The sequence below is a fragment of the Grus americana genome, chromosome 10 (genome assembly GCF_028858705.1).
Source record: "Grus americana isolate bGruAme1 chromosome 10, bGruAme1.mat, whole genome shotgun sequence".
Classification (NCBI taxonomy): domain Eukaryota; kingdom Metazoa; phylum Chordata; class Aves; order Gruiformes; family Gruidae; genus Grus; species Grus americana.
In genome coordinates, this window is record NC_072861.1 from 13,522,825 (window position 1) to 13,547,003 (window position 24,179).

At 39.5% G+C, this 24,179-nt stretch overlaps 1 protein-coding gene across 2 annotated transcripts; it reads left to right on the forward strand.

Moving 5' to 3' along the window:
• The first annotated feature begins 2,050 nt into the window (after positions 1-2,050).
• Positions 2,051-7,846, forward strand: RAMAC (RNA guanine-7 methyltransferase activating subunit). 2 transcript variants are annotated; one of them, XM_054837267.1, is made up of 3 exons: positions 2,051-2,119; positions 3,862-4,036; positions 5,676-7,846. In XM_054837267.1, the coding sequence occupies exons 2-3, from the start codon at positions 3,870-3,872 to the stop codon at positions 5,863-5,865; spliced, it is 357 nt and encodes a 118-aa protein (XP_054693242.1). In that variant the 5' UTR covers positions 2,051-2,119; positions 3,862-3,869; the 3' UTR covers positions 5,866-7,846. The 2 variants fall into 2 exon arrangements, with proteins under 2 accessions (XP_054693242.1, XP_054693241.1); XM_054837266.1 differs by lacking the exon at positions 2,051-2,119 and having other exon boundaries at positions 3,852-4,036.
• The last annotated feature ends 16,333 nt before the right edge of the window (positions 7,847-24,179 follow it).

Genomic DNA, 24,179 nt, shown 5'->3' on the forward strand with positions numbered 1-24,179 from the left:
TTTGTACGAAAACAACACATTAATTTTCCGGAGAGCCTTGAAGTGAGCAGAAAGATTGCAAGAGTGGATTATCAAGTCCTCAGTCTTGACAACACTTGGAGCTAGACCTTTTAAGTACCTGGGCACCTACTAAGTAAGTATGTGCTATGTGCGTGTTGAAAGTCTGACTTGGTGACAATATTAATTTTTGAGTGCCCTTATTCCTTTAAAAATCACCTGTCACTTTGGGTTTTTTATGTGCGGTTTGAACTTCAGTATAACCTCTATGAGAAATCTTAGGAAATTGCAACCTGGATCGCAATCTCCTTCTTGATGTTATAACCCACAGCAGGTGTAAAGATGTGTCATGAAAAAAGACAGAAAGCACAAACATCATATATAAATACACATCACATATATAATTACGTGCCGCTCTGATTTAGCCATGCCCTGCAAGTGTTTTCTGTGCAGAATATGCTGATGAGAGCACCTTAGCAAAACTGTAATTTGTGAAGGACTGCTCCCAGCACTGACAAGGGGCCCATGCCTTCAACAGAACTTACATATATGCTTATATTATGTAAGTGCTTAAATGTATGGATGACTTGAGTCTATAAGTTTAATACTAATTTTTGTCTTTTAATGACAAATGTTACCCAGGAAAGAGCAGATCAGAGCCTCAAAAAAAAAAAAAAATCTCCCTTTTATTAAGGATCATCTCATGAATTTTATACATTAAATCCTCTGTAGACACACCTGAAACTGCAATATCCAGTGGTCAAAATGAAACATGGCTGGGGAAGAAATAAAATCCTGCTTACTTCAGCCCACTTTAAAAGGACAGTCAGTAGAACAGGGATTATATGGGGAAAACTTAAGCTAAAATATATTATTTTTCAGCCTCAATTGACAATTTGTTTGGCTTAGAACTAGCTATACAGGCTAAGATATTTGCATTAGGCTGTTTGGATTGAGGTCATCAGTTCTATTCTGGAAGTGACACTACACTTCTGCTATAGGTCACACAGGAAAGCAGACTGTAATTATTGCTGTTTATATCAAACAAAGGGCACTTATTCGGGTCTACTATTTTTTGAGAATTGGATGCCACTATCGCTGTTGCTGGGGTATTTTGTTTCACGTGACGTACTCGATTATCAGTCTCTATGCTTTGCTAGTGACTGTGAGCAATAGTCTCTAGCAGAGCTTATTAAAAACCCATTGCTTTCTGAAAGGGTCCAACAAAAAATCCGTTTCTTATACACAGCACAAGAGACCATTTAAAAATCATCGGCTTCAGAGTTGTGGAAAATAAGTCAGCAACGCAAAGATGTCAGTGTTGCGGAAACAAGGCAAACAGGGGAACAGGGACACCAACACCATTTCTGCTGCAGGAAGGTCTTGATGTGGAGAGGCAACAGCGCATCCCTGTACTACAAATCCTCTGGGCAGCGAGCTGTTAATAATTGCTGTGGCACTTTGTAAATTAGTAATAACACCCAGGGCCACACCAGTACAGGAGGGGAGGTACAGTTCAGGACCTCATTTAGGGAAAGTTTTGAAGCTCACGCGTAACTTCATGTTAATTAAAGGCGACAGGTCTAACCACTACCTACAGCACCACATTGGAACATAAATACATTGCTGGAGCAGATGCCATCCAGAATTATTTTGGTTTACGCAGAATTATTTAACTGCCATAATGGCTTCATGTCATCCTACTTTCCCCACACAGAATTCAACGCATCTCTGAGCTTTTTTAGGCCTGAAACACACTTATATCGCATCATCAACAGCCACAGGGCTATGGCTGTAGGCACCACGTTCGTTTTATCCTTTTCAGTTGCACCTTCCTGTTAAAATCCAAATATTTCAGGTATCACCTCCTGCGTAGGAGCCAAGGAAAGCGTCTCACAAATCTCAATATTATTTATGTCAACGTGCTTTCTATCAAATCCTAATTTGAGGAATCAATCCTTCCACCCCGACCGGCTTCCCCTCGCCACCGGGGCGACGCCGGGGCCCGCTGAGGGGACGCTGGCCTCACGCGGCGTCGCCCCAGCGGCGGGAGGAAGCGGCGGGGCCCGGCCCGGAAGAGGAGGGCTTTCTGCGGCGGTTCGGCGGAGGCCGGCGGAGCAGGGTGAGGCGGGCGGTGGGGAGAGGCTGTAAGGGAGGAGGGTGGTCGGAATCCGAACCCCGCTGTTCCCCTCAGCTTTTCCTCCGGCGGAGCTCCGACCGGCGCCGGCAAAGCTGCAGCGGGGCCCCACGCGCTGTGAGGGGACAGGGCTCCGGGCCTGATCCGCCGTGAGGGGAGTGAGCCCAGTCCGTTGTTCAAGGTAGTGTTTGGCCTTAGGCGGAGGAAGGTGACGGGTCTCCCCTGTTACCGGTCGCCGCAGGATGAATACTGATGTTAAAATTATTAATGGTGAGGAGAGCAGCTCTCCACTGCTCTCTGGAGAAGGCTGTAGTGGTATGCGGTGGGTCCCCAGGGCCGTGTTACACCCCTCCCCGCCCCCACTGAGGTAGCCCCTGAGGAGCTAAGTTCCTTGGAGATAGCTCATAGTAAAAACTAACGAGGTTAGCTCATTGCAAAAAACGAGAATGAAGTCACTGGACATCCTGCAGGAATAACTCCTACACCTGCTTCAGAAAGATTTACATTGCATCATCAGGTGGATGAGAGAAGGCTGCAGATGGGCTCTGGAGATCACCAGACGCTGAGCTTCCTGAAGCTGACAAAAGGGCAGTTCAGCCTACAGAAAAGAGTACTGTGCTGTATTCCCCATAAACATCCCAGTTACTCACGCTAGTCTCAAGCCGCTCGTGGGTACAGCAGGGAGAATTGGGCTTGGTCATTGAGGGTGTATACTTTAGCCCTCAGGGTCCAGAACAAACCTGTCCCTTCCCTCCAGTTTGCAAGGTGAATATTGGTCCTACCTGCAAATCTTCAGGAGACAGCAGAAGACCTTAATCTGGAAGTCTAGAGGCAAAGACATTTAATGCTCTAAATTACCCAGGGCTTGTTGGAACAGTAGGCGTAGAGCTTTTCTCAGCATCTGCTATCAGGGCCAGACTTTTACTGATGGTCAGTACTTGATAGCACCAGTGTCTGAAGGGCAAATGCATATATAGCCAGGTAATTAAGGAAACTAAGGTCTTAAACACAAGTCCCATCTGAGAGGCATATTATGAGGTAATTTAACATCCTCCTAGGTGCTATCCTTTCTCCGAATCAAGTTATTAACACATAAATTATTGTGAATAAATCTGATAATTTTGCTTTGCTGGCTATGTATACCTGTAGGGGTTTGCATGATAATCTGCCTTAGCAAACTTTTCAAGTTGATTGTAATAATGTTTTTCCTGTCAGAAATACATTAGGAGTAGATTGGGAGTGCATTCTGGAGAAATACTTTTTTCTGTTACTAACCCTCAGAAATGTCCCATATCTTTCTACCACGATTCATCTCACCTAATCTAGGTCTATCAAAATTGATTCAAAGGTGCTGCTGTGTAATGGCTGACTATTTTAGCTGTTAATGAGAGTTGAATTTCTCCTGTGTGGATGGAGTCCCTTAAAACCACTCCCACTGTAGAGACAGATCGGTGTCTACATATCAAGTATAGATGGCCAAGGACTGCATGTGGAATTGGAATTGTTTTCCATCAGAGATGACCTATTCAGGAGAGTTATTTACAGTCTTAGATCGTCAAAACTTAAGAGTCAGTCATCTGTGCTGTCTGCCCAAAACTTTACTGCTGTTAATCTGAGTGTAACTTTTCATTGAACTTCATTTGCCCTAAGTGGATTTTGGTAGCTGTTATTACACTAAGAGTGTTTGTACATTGCTAAAGCCACTTCTATTGTGTTCATGTTTAAAGTTTTCAGAATGACTTCCTTGGTTGACATGCCCCTGAATTATGAAAAGATGTTTGCTCATCGATTCACATCAGATGATAAAGAATACCAAGAATATCTGAAACGCCCTGCAGATCCCCCTCCTATAGTTGAAGAATGGAGAAATAGATCTGGTGGCAACCAGAGAAACAGAGATCGGTACTGATTTCCTTTTTTTTTTTTTTTTTTTCAATCTTGATAGTTTCACAAACATATAGTTAAATGATCATTTATTTCAGATTAAGACAGGAATTTGTTCTGTTAATAGAAGTATCTTCTTGTTACTTCACAGGTAACTGTTTAATAGAAATAGTCTTCCCTGAAAAGTAATGAGGTCTTACATTTTCTCTGTACTGATCGTCAAAGTTCTTGCATTGTGTAGAAAAGTATTAAGTAATTTGCTTTTTAGTAAGGAATGAGCTGGAACCACCGAACCCATTGCCCTGGGGTTTGTTACTGCTCAGCCACGAACATTTTTTCAGAGGGGAAAGATGGAAGTTCTGCAAAACTAAGCAGCCTATCTTCTGTTGGATAATAACTGGCAGGAAAATGTGCGAAGGAACAGGCTAATAATGTGATTATCTGTTGCTAGCTGTCCAGAAAAATTTTTCATTTGTAACCTAAACATTTGCTGTGCTTTGTTAGATTAGCCTGTTTCTTTTATCTATTAGAAATAACTGTAAAATTCATCATCTCTGTCTAGCAAGTGCAGTGTTACCTGCCTACTGCAAAATATTTTGTATTATTTCTTCAGGATGTAATTACAGCTTTTTACTGAATTCTGGACAGTAACATGATTTCTGTGACTGAAAAATGACGATTACAGCATATAGTATGTTTGGTAATACTAACATCAGCCTTTAATATAAAGCAGTTAAACTCCAGTCCCAACTAACAATTAGGAAGACTTCTTAGCTAAATATCTAAAGAGGATTTGTGCTTTGTCTGAAGAAAAGGAGGACAACATTCTAACTTTTTCTCACCCTAGAAGCTTGTCATTAAGTTAAACACAGAATCAGTTTCTACAGATTAAAAAATAAAAGTGATTGTTTAAGGAGATCTTCTTACAAAACTTTGTGGTTCTTTAAACTAATGAACTCTTACATCTATGCTCTGGTCACAAAGTGAACCACATGTAGATGTTGTTTGTCTACACCACACTATTGAGATATCCAAAGAAAGTGACTGTGAGGCAGTTCAGGTGTTGATAGGAATTGAGATACAGCTGAAAAGCCAAAATTTAGACTGAACAATGGCTAAGTACAACTGATGAGATACACTCTCTTGAGTCTGGGAATCCACAAGAGACCATGAAGCAGCGGTAGTATGTATTTTAAGGAATATGCAGATCCCAGGACTCCATGCTGTTAGGTAGCTAAATTGTACTTAAGCCAGCTTTGCCACAGCTTTCAACCATGAAGCTACCAGATTGAACCTGGCTTTGGTACAGCTACAGATTTATCTTCTGGTTTTTTTTTTTTAGATACATGGTCTGTTTGAGTCTCTCTTCAAAGTTCCAGCAGTTCACCTAATGCCTGTGAATACTTTGTGATAGGAAACAAACTGACCTCCCATTGCTTAGCAAATAGTGTGTTGAGTAGTAATATGAAATTAAGAAATTATCTCAGATGACTGTAGATGTATTTTTATCTGTTTGTCATAAAAATGGATAAGTAATTGGGTGTATAAATAGTTACATAACAGTTTTCATGAAAACTAAAATGTAAGAGTTCATTATCATTCATCTTTTTTAAAACTCACAACTTCTATGAATCTTTGACATTTCTTTTAATTGCAGGTTTCAAGATGGTAGATATTTTAGAGGGGACAGATACAACTGGCAAGGTGACTATAGATCTAATCAGAGGCCAGAAAGAAGTTGGGGTAATAACTACCAGCAGCACAGACAAGGACAATCGTACTCTTCTCACTATGGACAATACGGCTACAACTCCTACAACCCAGGGCCTCGTTACCATCCCTACTGATGATACTTGTGGTTTGAAAGTTCAGTAATGTGTGTAACAAATTGAGTTAGACTTCAGTTTTCTTATTTTGCCACAGTTGTAAAGATAACTGAAGAGTCAGTATTACATTCCATTGCTGTTTATTTGTAGTGTGAATTGAAAAAGGGAATACCTTTTATGAATAATAAAAGTGTATTATACAGAGTTTGTTTAGAGTCTGTAGATCTTAGATTAAATTTCTATTTCATATTCTTTTGTCTGAATACATACTAGTACACTTCTTCCATCACTGCAGTTTCTCTCTTACATTTTAGAAAGCACAACAGGTGGGGAAAATAGCTGTGGTTTGTGTGCAGCTTGTAGCAGTGGCATGTTGCCTTAAGATAGTTCTTTTTGAAAGCAACATACTGTCTTTCTCTGGAGAGAATTTCTTAGTTTGGCTTTTGGTAGAAAAGCTCAGTTTGGTTTGAATTTCAGATGCCTGAAACTAAGAGGTGAGATGCTATTACAGAAATATTTTATTGGTCGATACAGTGTCTGTTGACTCAACGGCTTCAATTTATTTGCAGTATTCCTCTTAAAACATGGTCTAAAAATTGCAATAAAAATTAAGTAGTTTAAATATGTATCTTCTTACTGTAGTAGCTCAGTGATACATAAGTTTTACCAGAGAAGTGATATCAGACTTAGATTAATTTGTATCATCTTAAAATACATTTGGTATGTGCATAACAAATTTTGGAATTCCTAGCTTTTCAGTAAAGCTGTAAAATTTTGATGATAATTGTAATTAGTTTGTATGAAATACGTTGTACATGTTATAGAAGAAAGGAACCGTAATCAGTACTGTTCTGTACTTTTTTTGCACGAGAAAATAGCATAAGCAGTGCAGAGTCTTATTCAGTTCTTAGAATTTAAGTTCTGTGAGTTTTTTAAAACATTCACACAATAAAAGTATAGTTCACGTGTAAGGATGTTTCTGAGTATTTCTGAAACTTACTTTTGAAACATTCAGAATTGCAATGCTGTCGTCTAGGCTGACAGCTGCGCAAGAAGCAGTACTGACAGATAAGCGCTAATACGGGGCAGCTGTTGGTTTAAGTTAGAAGAATGGCCTACATCAAGAGGATGAGACACATTGTGATTAATTAGCAGTCTGGAATGTTAATCCACTATCTTGTGTTCTACTATAATAGGGTCAAAGTTCTCTATTTCACCATTTACGTGATAAGCCAATTTGTATCAGGAGAGCAGTGCATTTCTTTTTACTTGACATTTTCTTCAGCTGTTGTACAGAAACATGGAACCATCCATGCTGTTGTAAAAGTCATGACATTATGAGATAAGGAGTGCAAATTAGTGCATCTTGATTTAAAATCAAAGAATAAATATAGAAGTCAAAAGCACAGTCTCCCAACTCATAAGATGCTTTTAAGAGCTAAAGATTATGTTTACTGTTGATCTTGGAAACACACACTGTATGTAGGTTTTACGTAGTCTGTGATACAAAAGCTGTGACGTAGGTGTCTCCATCTACCTGCTAAGTATTTGTTTTCTGCTTTTCATATAATACTGTTAGCTCTGATACAGTTTTAATATCATAGTCCCCACAGTATTTGCCCTGAATTCACTTGTTTAACCTTAGAAATCTTTTATTGATAGGTTTGGGTTTCCTTAAGGAGTTCTACTGATGAAATGCAGCCTTTCTAACCCTCATTAATATTGAGGAGCCATTACACTGGGGGATATAAGAAGTAGGAAGTTCTTGTCTGTGCACTACAGAGAACCTGCAAGTTGGTACGGTAGAAATCCCTTTCAATGCAGAATCACGTGCAAAGTGCCAGATAACCCGAACTCCCCCCTCCAAGAAGGGAGCGCATCTCTTTCTGCAAAGAGCCCGAAGCTGCCAGCTATGCCACGGAAGTCAGGCTGTGCCAGGGTGATGTTCTTCCGTACCATCTGGAGTAGCATCTCAGGTTGAAATAAAGCCTGGCAAAAGGAATGGATTCTGTCTCATCTGTTGCCTTTCCTCAAGCCCAATAACTATTTTATTTTTAGTGTCTTTCAGCTAGTGAATAAAGAATCTACAACACTGTGACCAAGCTGTAGCAGCTGATAGATGAAGATGGCCTAAGTGGAAGTTATGACTTGGAATCACACATTTCACGATCTCAGTTCTCTTAGTCTGAGCTTCCTGACTGTCAGACCAGGACAAACAGGCCAGTGCAGCTTCCCAGCTTCTGTCTTTACATTCTTGACCCCATCTGCCTCACCATTGGAGCTCTCAATTCAACTTTAAGGACTTGTATAATTTACAAACCTTTCCTTGGAACAATTATGGCAAGAATGTAATTTTTTTCGGGGGGAAATATGTTTCTAAATAAATGCAGGCCTTGCACTGGACAGAAAGGTAAATAGAATTCAGTATGTATTACCTCCAGCAGTTTCCACTTAGATTAATTAGTATTTATGACAAAGTCTGGTTTATTGCTTCTGTCAAGCTAAATAAAACCAGTAGCATTGCCTGCAATTATGGTTTGTGCGTTACTGTGTGTTAGAGATGACAAAACTAAGGCTGGGTAACTTTAACATTTGCAACTTCAAACACTACAGGAATTGTTTGCTTTAACTATGCTGGAGATTGCAGGGTAAACATTAAAATTCAGCATCCGGAATCTCACTTTAAGAGATTTCTTCCATCTGACATTTGCTCAGACATCATTATTATCATGAATAAAACGAAAGATAAACATTATGTATTAAAAAAATTACTGTCACTTCACCAAGAGTTCGAATGCCCCAGAAGTTCTGAATATGGTTCTTGCAGCAGCTCTAAATCCTGAGCACATACAGCAATTTTGTACGGACTGTTAATTGATAATGAAGAATTATGCTAAAATACAGGTGCTGTGGCCAACAACTAAGGAAACTCAGGAGCTTTTATACAATTTCTTAACTAGCATTTTAAAAAATACTACAGGCTTTCAAATCACAGCTAAGCCACTCGATACTTGAAGGCAAAAGAAAGTGCATAGAAAAAAAAATTAGTGTGATTTGTGAGATACAATTCTACAAGTGTTCACCGCTATTCAACGTCTATTTTATCCTAACTGCAGCTGGGAATAGAAACGTGCAGACGTGCTTTGAAAGGTTAGTTAGAAGCTGAACTACTTTCAAGAGGCTCTAGTAGAGATTTCAGACAGGGAAGGCAAGTGTCATTTCTAATGTACATATAATCAATATTCAGCTTCTAGAACAAAAATATATTTAGTCTCCTACTGTTTAAATATATTTTAATATATTTAAACTCATACTGTTAACTTGGTAATAAATATTCTGCTTAACCAAGAAACATGTTCACATCTGCTTCTCATACTGAGATGTTGGAAAGAAAATTCTTTTTGTATCATTTAAGCTAAGGTTTTGCCTGCCACCACCCCTACTCCTTAGGAAAAAAAAAAATCTCTGAATAGCACAACTCAGTGAATTTTGTTAGCTGATCCAACTTGTGCAGTCACCCCTTCTCTGACTCCCACAAACAAGAGGGGATAGGAACATGGAGCAAGAAGGAAGGGAAAACAGGATTGCTCCTTATAGCAGCTACTGACTGCCTCAGGAGCAACTTAACGAAACGGCACCTCCCTTGCCTTTCACTTGCCAGTCAGGAAGAATGTCTGTATCTGTCCCCTTGTCCCTGTATGTTCGAAGTGAGTTGTATAACCCTGCTTCAATTATTCACAGCACTGACGTTCTAATGACTGGAAGCTAAGCAAGATTACAGGGCGGATCAGGTTTCCCTGAAAGTACCTAGGAGATACACAGCCCAATTCGAGGCACACGGAGGTAAATCTAGAGATCAAAACAGAGTCCAGTGGCTCCAACACTGCCAGGAGAGTAGATGGCAACCGTAGTATGGTGGTGCACAATGATCTTGCCTCTCAAGAGGATTAATTTTTTCACTAGGCTGGAATTTATTTTTGGGTTTACCATGGCCTCTATTTTTCTTCAGTAAAGCACGGACTGTACTTAGTGGTTGTCAGTCCTCATTTGCTTATGTGAAACAGTGATGCTAAAGTGTTATTTCTATACAGCTTGCACCCTGACTTTCTAAGAACTCTGTCCTGGTAAACTGAAAATTTATTAAAAGTGATGGCAAAAGTTGGTAATAACCATGTTTTCCTTTAAGTCTAATAAACATACACCAGGATAAATCATATCACTATCCCAAATGCTTACCTTGTTTGTTATTTATGACCAGCAGGAATACAAATGAATGTTGTCTTTTTCCAAACACAGAGATGCTTCTTTTTCAAATAATACTTCAGCAGCTGGAGGACTTTTTTCCACAAGTAGGGACTGCTACCTTTCTTTTTTTGCATATTGTGTAATTCAAACCTTGCTTCACTAATAAAAGATGTTTCAATAACAAATATCAAAGCTGCACCTGCTCATTGTTTGAAGAAAAAACTCATCTATTCAAAAGATGAGTTAAAGTTAAGAAAACTTAGTTATTTGTTACAGAACTACAAAAATAACCAAGGCCCAACTTTATCCACGAAAAAAAAATCTTCAAGGATTGAAGCAGCATCTTCAAACTGAAACATGTTATGTGTTAAAAGAATGATTAAGACACTAAGCTTTTTCAAAGCTCTTGTTCAGAGTGAGGAAAAACAATTTGGTATTTGTATACCCACGTAAGTTAACTACTTAAGATTATAATTTGTACTGTTGAGATAAAGGTCAAAAACACAAGCATACCATAAGATGTTTCACATAGCTTTTGGCCACCATGTTCCAAGTTTAGCATGATCCGAGCTGATCAGAAAGCAGATGCTCTTTGTCAAAAGTTATGTCAAAAGTTTGTTTCTGAAGAAATGCTCGAAACAATACATTTTGTATTAAAAAAGTGCTCAAGAAAAAGAAAGTAATGGTAGTAACTGCCAAGTGCAACCAGCCCCAAATGATTACATACTCCTTTTACAAAATGAAAAAAATTATTTTTCCATAGCAAAGGCCTGGGTTTTAAGTTTTACCCCTTTCTAGTCATCCTGATTTATGAATGCCACCGAGACCTAAAACAAAGTACGTTTAAGAGTACTGCTTCAGTGGTTTTAATGGTATGAACACTTAAATGCAGCATACGAAACCTCTGGAGTTTAGATCAGTTTAGTGCAAGAGCTCTGTGTGGACACATGTTCTCCTCAGATCAAGCCCATGTTACTCATTTATAAGCCACACACTTGAAATGCCTGCTCTGAAGTGAGCCAATGGAGCATCAAGCGTGGGATACACACACCCTCCTCTAAACCCCTGCTACAGCTAAACTGCTATAAGAACATAAAGGACCTTTACCTTAAATTGCCAACATGGGCAAATCCTATTTCTCCAACCCTGCAGGTCAGAGGATACTTCCATCAGCCGAATTACAATTTTTGTTGTTCTAAGATAAGATGGGAGTGGGAGGGTACGTCATACAGCCCAGGCAATGACGGGAAGGAGCACAGCTGAGCTAAAGGAACAATTGTTTCATGGCCGTTTCTTCTCGTATCCTGAATCCTGTAGGGGAAAATAAGTTTGGAGATTTGATTATTGGTTATCAAGTGACTTAACTGCCATGCCACGGCCTGGGGGAGGGAAGAGAAATTCCTTCCTCCTCCACAGACTCCAGGGACCTCCCCAGCCCAAAACAAGCCAGCAGAACATGGACGTAGGAATCTGGAAGCAGTTAAGCAGCTGACTCATTGCACTGGTAGAGTTTAAGTCCTTAAGCAAGGTGGACAGATCCAGGGAACGATAAACAAATAGCTATTGATCACATAGCCTGCAGTCTGGGTAAATGCAATTGAAGAACCTCTTCGGGATTTTAGTTTTTAGAGACAAAACAGATTTATTGCTAGGTAATAAAAGATCAGCCTAATCTTACTTCCCTCCATACCTGCATTAGACATATTCTTACTACTGGCCTCAAATTGTTTTTTAAATCTGATCCTGTTTTTACTCTCTCCTTCCGATCACTACGCTGGCACCAGGCTATTTATTTCAGATATATCTGCTTTACCTGTCCCCCATATTCTTGAACACTCCTGAAGACCTTTTAAAGCTACTTTAAAATTCTAAAAAGACAACTTTGCCACAGTACCAGTCATTCTACCTGAACTAAAAAGAAAGTTAAAAGGAAAGGATGTTTTCAAAGACAGAACCAGACACGCATGTTAATTCCCAGCTCAGCTACAAACCTTTAATGCTTTTGTGTCTCAGCTTCCACCCGCAAAACAGTGGTAAGTCTGCCCCATTTCCCTCTTCTGAGCTCTGTATTTTTGCAACAAATCCTCCCAGGCAGGGGCTACTCCATTGAAAACATAGGTACGGCGTGTAACAATCTCACCTGGGGTCTGTATGTCCCCACAAAACACATTAGAAACATTCTGGAGAGGGAATTAATTGATTTGCTGATTTTAAAATATTTTTTAAGCTAAAAGCAAACACATTATAGATACTATGAAGGCAGTCACTTGATTTAAACACTGCCTTTATGTCACTCCATAGTTACATAGCATAGTATTTAGAGGCGTACAGCTGGGATTCTGTGGCCTAGCAAACTCTCAAAGCTAGATCTGCACTAAACAATACGTGATTCTAGTCCTATGGGTGTAGTAGGAAAGCCCTTCAAAAATATAAGTAGCATGAAGACAACCTCATCATAGCTACAAGGTATGGGTAGTCTAATTTGATAGTTAACATTGAATTAAAGAGAGGTGAATTAAAAATGAGGGGGCAATCTGTGCAATCTAGATTCCACATCAATAAAACTCATGATGATCACTACATTGAATGTACTATTCATTTATATTTAATTGATTTTAAAAACATTCATGCACACACCATATAATCATGGCAAGAGTAAGTAAAATTCCAGCCTTGTGTAAGTATTATAGTGCTTGACTTTTTTTTTAATCAAGTAGATGCAAAAATTCTAATGCAAACTACTAGAATTACATAGTTAAGCATCTGAGTTCCAAAAACACTAAAGGTAAAGTTGTTCTTTGCATCTACAGCAAAAGAAGAGGAAAGAAAAGAGAGCGGTAAGGGGAGTGGACGAGTCAGCTACGGTGAAAGAGGGAATGTACTGGTGAAGGAAAAGAGAAGGCTGACAGAGTAGCCATTGCACAAAATGTGTCTTATCAGAAATCAAGTCTTCTTCTAGAAGAGTCTATTGAATGGTCAGAGTGTCCTTAGTAGCTGAGAAGATGAAATATCTGACTGAAGGTAAAATACAAATCTATTTAAAAGCTGTTTGTGACTGATGAGAACTGGAAGACAAAGATGGCATCACAGTCCCTTGGCAAGAAAATTCCTCCAGATGGCATCTATTTCTCATTAATGCTCTGGGGGAGGATCCTAGACATCCCAGCAGGTCCCGTTGTGACTTTGGATTCAAAGCTGTCCACAAACTCAGCTGCTCTTTGGCTCAACTCCACTTTTGCTGCACATGCATATGGCACGCAGCAGTGCTACAGGACAGCAACTGATGAATGAATTTAACTGTTAATTTCTGTCTCTTTAGATCACGCTTCCTATACTGTTTTAAAAGGCTGTCTGTAACCATGCCACCCAAGACAGGCCTCAGAAAACCTCAGGCTCTTCACGTTTTCTGCTACTAGTATAGAAAATTTAAGGATTGCTAGAAAACACTAAGAATTGTAACACAAAAAAAGAAAATGAATGTCAGCTCTTTTGTTATTCATGTCTCCCAAAGTGACCATCAAGATAACCAAAACATCAACCCTGAGTTAAAACCATATCAAATAGCTGCATCTTGGTTTCAGTTGGCAAAATCAGAGCAGAGCTTTTATATAGTCTCTACATGGGAAAAACCTAACTCCCTGTCACCAGCCTCTTTCACTCTACCTGTTGTGATGCCACCATGCCATCATCCCATCCCTCCACACACAGAGCATTTGTAGTTGGGCTTGGGGTTTCTTGTCCAGTCTAGTTTTAGATTAATCGAGGGACAGATTTTCCTTTTGGAAGCTCTTCTCTGAACCTGCTGGAGCTCATTGCCAGTTTCTTCTTTCTTAACAATGGCTTACGTATGGGACCTCTTCTCCTCTACACTGTTTATCATTAGCTATGGATTTGTTACTTTGGGATAGCTTCATTGTGGGAGAGTGCGTGACAGTGACCTTAGAGTATTTTTGTCTGCACCACTTGGGATAAAAGCAGCCTACTCGGGGATCCCAGGATCCTTACAGCACCTACCCAAATCTCTACCGAGCTCCCCTGCTATTGCTTGCAAAGAGAGACAAGTAAAGTTTAATATGGGAATCTCATAGTTAACTACACAAGAGTGCCTCAGTTTCAACAGCTGAAAGGATGTTATTTAACAAAAGAAAATGACTGTAGGTAATAAAAAATCATTGCCACCTCACTAGGATTTGTCTGGGTTTAACACAGACAGTGGTGGAGAACACTATGGACCTGAAAACAAGCAAAGGGTCCAAAGAGTAGAATTTATTTGAATTCCTATGCATTAAGCTGCTAAATAAACCACATTCTTTTCTGTGAGCACAACAGATATAAATATATAGGAGCAGTCAGTTCACTGCAGCACGCTGGGAACCTAAACAAAAGTTATAACGCATGAAGGCTCTTATGCATATAACATCTGCCTCGCAACTGGGCTGGGGAAGTGCCACGCTGGGTCTGTGCTGTTTTGGAGGCTGACGATGCTCTGCTTGCCCCTGTGACATTGCTGGCCTGCAGGCAAAACTGGAGAGCGCACAATTTGGTAACTGGGCTGATTATCTGCCGGCTGATGATAAACTGCAGATTCCCATGCAGTAACGGCAAGGCCTTCTATTTTAACAGGCAAAACACTACAGCGGAATCACTGATCTGTAGTTATGATTTTATTTAATGCAATAAATTGTTTACTCTGTCTTACTCCGTTTCCAAGTCAAATTAACACATCATTTCAGGTTAAGATAAGCAATACATCCTGAATACTGATATAGGCCAGAATGGGATTATACTAAAATCAGTTTATACATCCTCTCCATTGGCCCTGTGTCAGGAAACTTCACCATACACAAGAGGAGGTAGAGGAATAAAACAAAGTCAAACATAGTATGCTTAAGGAACAATTAAAATGGGTATTTTAATTCACCTTTGCAACCTTCTAAGAGCTTTCAAATTTATATAGCTCTAAATGATAATGATTTTGACAAAAAACATTTTTTCCTCTGTGAAAGGTATTAGTAGGAAATTGAAAAGCTGAAGGAAAATGAAATTGCATTTTTCACATTTATTATGAGCCTACTCTAACTGTGCAGTGGGAGAGGTATTTATCATGCATGGCCTGTCCTTCTCTTTGGATGCTCTCTTCCAATTTCAACTGGAAGCAGCACGTGTTAAAGGATCATTAACCAAAATCACATACATCATCGCCCCCTCACAAATGAACACTGTAAACACTGCAACAGCCACAGAGACTCTGTATCATCAGGGCCCAACGTAGACCTTGTGGCTCACACAAGACAAAGTAGGCAGATTAAACTACCCCCCCAAAAAAAATCTTTTTGCCCTAAAACATACCCATCCCAAAGAAGGGCAAGGCAACGGCCTTGCAGCTGCTGGAAGACTCCTTGGAGCCGGTCTGTCTCACCTGCAGAGTACAGAGCCTGCGCACTCACCTCTGGCCCTGCGGGATCCTGCCACCTTCAGTCTTAGCACAACCAGTTTTATTACCTGCCTTCTAGATGGATAGTGTTCTTATCCCTCGTATTTACACAGAGTTTTGAGACATAACAGGAGCTTTACACTGTGAACACATTACGGAAGAAGACGGGAGACAAATACCACCTTACACTGGCTTGTACAGATCACTATGCTGGGACTGGGTATTGTTTCACAAAACAAAGGGCTGGGTCATAGAGCCGTATCACATAATGTTTTTACATCAGCACACTCCAGAAATTTTGAAATAGTGTCGTAACCCTGCATAGATTCATAAAGCAATCAGACTCCATAGTGTATATTGAAGTGTGTGTGTATATATACACACACACACATATACACACACACTAAGGCTTTCTTCATAGTTATGTTCCTGTCTCCAGGCACTAAATGCAGTATCTCTGACTACCAAATGCAATCAAAGGCAATGCGCTTCCAAAATTACAAAAAACTAGTTTTTGAAACTGAATTCATTCCTGTTTAGTTTCTCCCACATAAACCTGTCTTTTATATAGCACTCTTGGCCTGTAACACAGAAGGGTTGATATATGCCCCAGCATTTAGGAAATCATTTTAGGTTGCTCTTTTTGCCATAAAAGAGAGGAATGTAATGCCTGGGGTAAGCGAAGAAAACTGAACAAGATTTTCATCTTCTTCCAGGAGTCTCATGATCTACTTTTAAATCTTTTTTCCATTACTATTTAATGGTATTATAATTACTGTAAGTCTCTAGCGTTCAGAATAACCACAAAACAAATACAACCTTGATTATGCTCTTATTATTATTTGTATTACAGTGGCAACAAGAGACTTTATCAAAGGAACAGAGGAGCATGCATCTCCAAGAACCTGCATCTAATCTAGAATGAAAATTTGTAGGTTATTACAAACACAAAAGACTGGGGAAAAGGGACAAAACACAGAGGTTGCTATACCTAGTTTATAAGCTCTTATTTTCTTATTTCAGAAGTCTGACATTCTTTGGAAAAGATTCTGTCCTTCATGAAACTGGACACAAAGATAATCAGCAATTCTGATGTCTAGAACTGGCTCAAGCCTTACTGTTTAGGACAAGTTCTTCTCTAAAATCCTAAATACAGCTATCTCCCCTGCTGCCAATCCAATATTCACAGCAGCCTTGGTAGCTTATTCTCTGCTGCCAAACCTGCCTCCAGTCACACTTTTTTGTTGCAACTAAGAAGTCACAGATTTTTTTACCCTCTAAAACTGTGGGCTGTATTTATCCTCTAAAACTGAACAGGCACGCAGCAGCAGACCAAAGGCTTCTTTGTGGAGAAAGCACATCATTTTGGAAGAAACAAGGACGGGTGTCTCTTCTACTCAATGCTGTTCTCAGACAGTAAAGCGAAAGAAAACAGGTGTTCGATTTACCCTCTCACATACTACACTATTGAATGAGTCAGTTAACCAGAAGACCTGATTTTACCATTCCCAAGTGATTTCACTTAAACCTTGAAATGTCATCCCCTTTTGGAATTTGTACTTTTTCAACAGCGGAAATTAGACCTAGCAGAGGAGCTAGGTCCAAAATTCAGATATGAAAGGTGACAATGATTGGAATTAATTTCTCCGAGTTCAAATTTCTCTTCTAATTAGAGCCTTAATGCTTTCTTTTCTGACACAGAAATAGAAGACAGCATCTGATATTTTGGACCAATTTTTAATACAGTCCAGTTATCATCCCCTGCAGAGCAAACTCGCACCATATCTACTAACCTGAATGAGCATTTCTGGCAGCAGCTCCTCCCTCTGCAAAAGGCTGGAGGCTGGGCTCCCAGTTTAGTGTAATGGAAACCTGTGGGAGACTTCGCAACACGTTGGACGAAGCTCTGCAGATAAGACAAGACCCTGGGAGTTGCAGTTGGCTGACTCTGGTGTCAAGGGGACGTGCCAACCTCTCACAGCAATTACAAAGTGTTAGTCCTGACTTGCTGTGAAGGATAATAGTTCAGTCACCTTCAGTCTCCAAAATGAAAAAACCACTGGCAAACTGTAGCTGCCTTTGTAGAATCAATTTATTTAAATGACATAGGAAGGAAGAATAGATGAACTACTTTGAGCAGCTCACCAACTTTTCCATCTGAATTCGTATTTTAACCCATACAACATCAGCAGATGCTCTTTCTATAATACACATCAACGGCCCTTACATGAATCTATCATTTCAGAAGATTAATCTTTCCTTCCTGAAAAAAATTCAGATTGGCATTTAAGGGCTCAGGATTCACACCAAGAGGGCCAGAAGTAATACTTTTTTCCCACCTAGATTCATAGATTGCTAGTAAAAAATAACTGTGAACGTTATATTGCAAATTATTAGATTTACAGTCATAAAAACATGACAGGGTTTTTTCCCCATTCTGACTTGAGTGCTAAACAGCAGAGCAGGTGCTACAAAATATCTATAGAGTCTATCACACCCTCTATTCGATGCATGTTCCTCCCCAGCAGATCTTAGAAGGACATGCAGCAAATACTTCCAACAAGTCAAGCAAAATTGCTCCTAGCCCAATAAATGACCTTTGATTAATGTAAATGATTCCTTCCCCCCCCCCCTTCTCCCCACCATGTTTTATTTTCTTTATTTCTGGATGGGAGAAGTTCACCTACTATGCAAACCCGGGAATCAAACGCTTTCTGTTTCTTCAGAGTCTAATCAAAGTACCTCCCACTGGATAACCTCAGGACAAAGCCTAAAACCCAGCCTGGAAATAGCTAAGATCTGAAAATGAACTAACAGAAATGGCTTATTTACGTTTATAAGCCCAAGTGTGTAAAACTTGGAGCACTTCACTAAATTCTTCCTCAGGTAAAAAGACCAAGTAGGTCCACTGGAGTGAGCAGGAATCATATGCAGCTGAGAAACCAAAGGTTTTCTACAGAAAGGGTTGCTAAATAGCATTTTCATAAGACAGGCTTCAGTGGAACTTTTCTTCACAGCCTTGTGACATGAACAGTGGTACAGAAAATTTTCTGTTTCTTGTGGACGTCTATCTTACAGCAAGATCAGAGAAAAAAACTTTCAAATTCAGATTTGCAATGGCAACCCCATACAGCTGGCACTGTGGTATTACATGTTCTTTTTGTCTTTGTTTCTTAAAGTGCGTAACACACGTATACCAACACCGCCACTGACAGGCTCACTTATTTTTGCAGATTTAGCATTTATATACTTTTCAGAATACTGAAAGTTGTTTAATTAGATCTTACACCTTCTCTACTGCTACACGCACAGGCATTTGGCTACTGAAAGACTGGCCTTGCCACACATCCACAATTTAATGACAGCTATTGTCAAATGAGTGTTTTCACATGCTCTAGTTTCACATTTATCTTTTGCCAGAAATATTGCCTGGCACTGCATTAAATAAAGAAAAAAATTTATTCTAGCTGATATGTGACAGCAATCACAGCAAACAGAAGTCATACAGTTTGAGAACATCATTTAAGCTGATCATATTTTTAAAATATTTAACAAAAAGCTCCTGGGTTTGCTTTAGTAGCTGAACCTGAACTCAGCAAGGAAGTGACTGAGCAGAATCAGACATTCTCATTAAGTAAAATTAGCCAAGTGCAATTTGCATGGCTGGTCCCCTCTATGTATTAGCATTTATATTCAGCCAGTGATGAGCTTAATCAGGTTTTTCAAAGAAAAAGAAAAAAAAAAAAAAACAACAAACCCATAAACCTATCAGGTTTATCAGTAACAGATTGCACTTCCATTGTAAAAGGCAGATAAGAAACTGAAGAAAATTGTCTGTTCAGAAGTGCATCCTAGCAGCTAATAGCAATCTTTCCTCATAGCAGGGACATGACCTCACATACGTGCTAGCTGATTACCGTCAGATTTACTGAAGACAAAAGGAGACATTTTATTAAAGGGCAAATGCCAGAAGGTGACACAGAGCTGCTACAGGGCCTCACTGGAAGGGACAGGTTTGCCCTCCAATTGCAAAGATTATATTGCAAGGTCTTTTTTGCCCTCTTCCACAATGAAGGCATCTCAAAGAGCTGCCAGGCCCAAGAAACAGAAAAAGAAATGCAGTAGCATCTAAGGAGATAAGCGTCAGAAACAATGCTGATGTGACAAATAAAGAGCAGAAACATCCCCGTAGAGCCTGGTCCTGCTGGAGGGCACTTACCTGATACAGCGGCAGCAAAACTGAACGTGAGAGGCAGCGAGAGGGCATACGAACCCAGGGCCCAGAGATGTCAGGAAGGTGGCTGCTTGAGCTGAGCATGTGTGGGGATACCGCTACCAAATTTAACCCCACAGACCTTCTGGACATCAGAAAACAAGCAGAAAACTGTAGATGTTAAGACAAGGTATTGAAAGTAGCACTAGTTAAAAAAGGTTCCATAGAAAGAGCTTGTTTTATAAAATTCAACTTGCTAATGCCCCTTTCAGACAGATGGGCACCAAGTATGTCCTAACATGCATTGAGAGCTTTGAAATTTTTTTATAAATTTTGCCTCAATGCATCCTGGTTTAAAAACACTACAGCAATGAAAGCTGGCTGGAGGAATAACATGCTGCAGCCCTTCCCATGTGCGCTGCACGCATACTAGGTAATAAAATAAAGGCAACTTGATGACAATCAATCCAGAATTACACTTTGAAACCCCAGTTATTCTCTTAAGGCAGACAACTGCTTTATCTGAGCAGCACAAAATGAGGCTTTGACCCTCTGCTGTTTATTTCAGCATTCTTTTCTCCTTAAGTCCATGGTTAACGGTTCTCTTTACAGCATGTTTCTATAGTGACCAACTGCTAAACTGATACTCAATATATTTCCCTTTCCACCTGCCTTACTTCAGACTTGGAAACTCAAAATGTTATTTAAATAACGTTCCAAAACCCGAGCCTCGAGCTGTAGTAAGATTGTATGGTAGACTACTTCATCACTCTAACTTCCCCAGCTCTTGAAACAATGCAAAAACAAATAAATGCAGCATTTATAGATGAAAGCAAAATTCTTCATGGCTCACAAACAATTACTTGAAAAACTAATATACAAAGGACCAGGAAAAAATTAATTCCCAGTACCTTAGAGAAGTATCAGACTCCTCCTTTCGGGCAGGTATTTAATTTCTTCAGCAGCTTTCTGACTGTTTATTGCGCCTTGGTTACACTAACAGCACTTTGCCCCAAATGCAGCAGCCTTCCTAGAGAATAACCACCAAGATACACTTTACGTGCGGGTAAAGAACTGTGTTCCCAGAAGGAGACAGGGGAGCACATTTTTATAATAGCTAATACGGCAGTGAATCACCCTCCTGGGATAAAGACTAAAAACATTAAGGGGAGAATACAGTAGGCTGAACTAAAAAAATTTTAAAAAGGGATTCAGCTGGTTCAAGAATATGCAAATAAACAGTATGAGAGGGGAAACACTGAGACATGTGAAGTAATGCGCAGAAAGATCAGGTGTATCTGTCTTCCTGGAGGCTGAAAGAAGGAAGATATTAAACTGTGCTTTCTGGTAAATTGCCACTGCCAGTTATTGACAAAGTTGTCAATTATACAGGATTATTTAGACTGATGATACCTGAAGAAATGGGGATTTAGAAACACTTGGGACTAAAAGGAGAGATAGGAATGCGCTGCAGGTGATAAATGGAGTGGATTGAAAGTAAACGAGCAAAGAGGCCAGCTTCAGAGGGTATAAATAGCCTTAATTAGCATATTAGAGTACTGCAATGAAACCATACACCTACTTTCAAAGTTGGATTTTAGAAAATAAATGTAACCAAGTGGATGAAAGAGCAAGAATGTTCTATGCCTTAAGACTGCTTGGCATAGAATTTATTTAGATAACTTTCTATTTTGCTAATGTTTAAATAACTTAATTATATAAAAAATGCACTGACTGCCTAGGTCTATAAGTAGGAAGATAGTAAATCACCATTAGACACATTTTACTGAAATTGGTCAGACAACACATTAGGAAAAAAGGACAGTGCTTGAGTCAATAGTATGATTTCAAGAAGCTGAGTAATCAGATAGTCTTAGGCACAAGGATAAAGCAGGGACCAACGAGTAAGAGGAGGGCAGCAACTGGCACTACAATGTTTTTAAACCGGTCTAGGAGTAAGAGTTAAGTTTCACTTTGAGACAGGGGATGTGAAAAGTGGTTTGAAATTCTCGGAAGAAGCCTCCTACAACATCACAATACCACTCTGTTCTATTAAAAACATACTCTGCCGAATAGTTAGGGATATTTGCTACCACAATTTTCTCAACACAACTAAAGATACTTAACTGTGTTCATGAAGAGATAGTTGGCAGGTTAGGATTTCAATAGAAGTTTTGAAAGAGCTAAGCCTAAATCACAGTTTTGGCACTGACTTGTCTGGTGACGCAAGCTGCTTAACTCTTCTGTACCTCACTTTTGATATACTGTGGGCCAACGGTTCCTGCTTCCCAGGCACGTCACCATATCCACAACCAAGATATTATGGATATAATTAAAAGACTTCAGAAAAACATTGATACGAGCAGCTCTCATATTAAACATGGCAACAACCCAGTGTTATTTATACTATTATACTTATTCTAAAATAATTTTGGTTACTCATATTAAAAAAATTCTCTGTTCCCAGCACATAAAGGCTTTATTTGCCACACTGCTAGCTAGCCCACTGTTTCAGTCTTAAGTGAGACAGGGCACTGCTACCAGGAGAACTTAATCTCCATCTCTCTGCTTTGATTGCTACTGTGGCTTCCGTTTGCCATGGCTTTTTTACACCATCACTGGGGCCTCAATTAAGTAATGCCTTGACCAACAGAAGCTAGGACTTCATTCTACTGCACCAATAATATTTCTGCTTCCTAAGAAGCAATGCTAAAAAATAGCCAACTGCAACAAGTTTTGAAAAAATACTGTATGATGGCTGAACTGGACAGATTAAAGCGAGTCTCAAATGCTGTACTATGATCCAGACAGAAGAAAAGTACTTGGCCAAGCACAAAAGCAGTTTTATATAAATGGCTCCCCCCTCTCCCAAACACTTGTCAATGCAACAGAACACCGAAAAGCAATAGGGAGGAGGGCACGGTGGTTGTTTGCCCAAGGACTAATAAACTTCCTAGCTGAACAGTACTCGTCTTTTGATTGACAAGTGATGACTGTGACAATGTGCCTGGCTCATGGTACATAAAAATGACATCATACTACACTGAAGGCACCCTATTTGTCTTCAAGTTACTTTCACTGATTAGGAAGAAAAGATGCAGGATGCCAGCTGAAGGCATTTAGGACAGGTGAGACCTCTGAAGCAGAAGCTGGCAAAGACACTAGGCAGAACACGTTGCCAAGACACAGAGGGAACTGAAAGATTAAATTGGCTATTATTGCAGATAATCATCATTGAAGACCAATGGACTTCAGAGACTGTACCTGCCTACCCAGCTCCTCCAATCTGGGTCTGAAGTCATGGGAAAATGTAATACATTATATGTATTACGTACTATATTGAAATAATGGCACATATGGTATTAGCTTCCTAAGAAATCTTTATAACAGCTGTTGCAGCATCCAGCTCAGAATATAACTTATAAATGCAGGATTCCTCAGTCTTTTGATTGCTGTTTTCTATTCACAATAAAAAGTAGTTTAGGAAATAAGAAAAAAAAAAAAGCCATGAACACTTAGTTTTGGCTAGCTTTGCCTTAATTTTTCTGCAAGACATGGCACCTCTCTGCTGGGCGAGAACAAATGACACAGCAAGGAGCCATAAACCAAAACTGACAGAACGGTAAAACAAAAACAGCCTGTACAGACAGAAAGGGATAAGTAAGGAACGGCAACTGAGGCAACGTATGGCTGACCAAAAGCCTGAGAAAGTAAGGAGCACAGATGCAAACCGTTACACAAACAGCATTCACAATTTAGACTCAGTTCTCCAAATGCTATCCAAACAAGAAAGTAACATTCTTCATAACATCTGTGAAAATGAGTCACCTTGAAGGAGCTGTCATCTTGATAAGCATCAGTGATCTAACTCTAAAAACAATTGTTGCAATATTTAGGATAACAGGAAGCAGAAAGAATTTCCTAAAGCAAAAGATTTTTTACCATGAAAAACTGAATTATGAGCTATGAAGCCTGCACTGCATGAAGCTGGTAAAGAAATTTAGCTGTAACTTTTGCATTCATAATATTGCTTTCCAGGAGAAAGTACGATAAATCTTAAACAAACCTTCAGAAGAGTTTTTCTTTTTTATTTTAGGCATTCTGTGTGTGTGTGTATCTATTTTAAATACGACAACCATAGTAAAGATAGGACAATTTCAGATCTCAGCAGCGATGCAGATGAAAAAGCAAACTCTTATCAGAGACATGTGGGATATCACATACATTTTGGGGAAATACTAGTTAAATCTTACTCTGACCTCTGAAGCGTGACAAAGAGAGAAGTTAAACCTTCTTCTCATCAGCCCTGAGACTGGGTTATAGTTGTATGTTTTGTTTCAGAGTTCTTGCTCTGTTCTGCAAATGACTCTGCTCAGTTCTCTACGGGTTTGAATACTACTCATTTTTAAATCAAGGAAAGATTGCAAAAAAGCCCTGTTTAAA

What these genes read in the sequence shown, in the direction of transcription:
- RAMAC (XM_054837266.1), top strand. Translation starts at nt 3,852, where the DNA reads ATGTTTAAAGTTTTCAGAATGACTTCCTTGGTTGACATGCCCCTGAAT. An exon ending in AACCAGAGAAACAGAGATCG is followed by an intron (nt 4,037 to 5,675) that starts GTACTGATTTCC and finishes TTTTAATTGCAG; the next exon opens with GTTTCAAGATGGTAGATATT.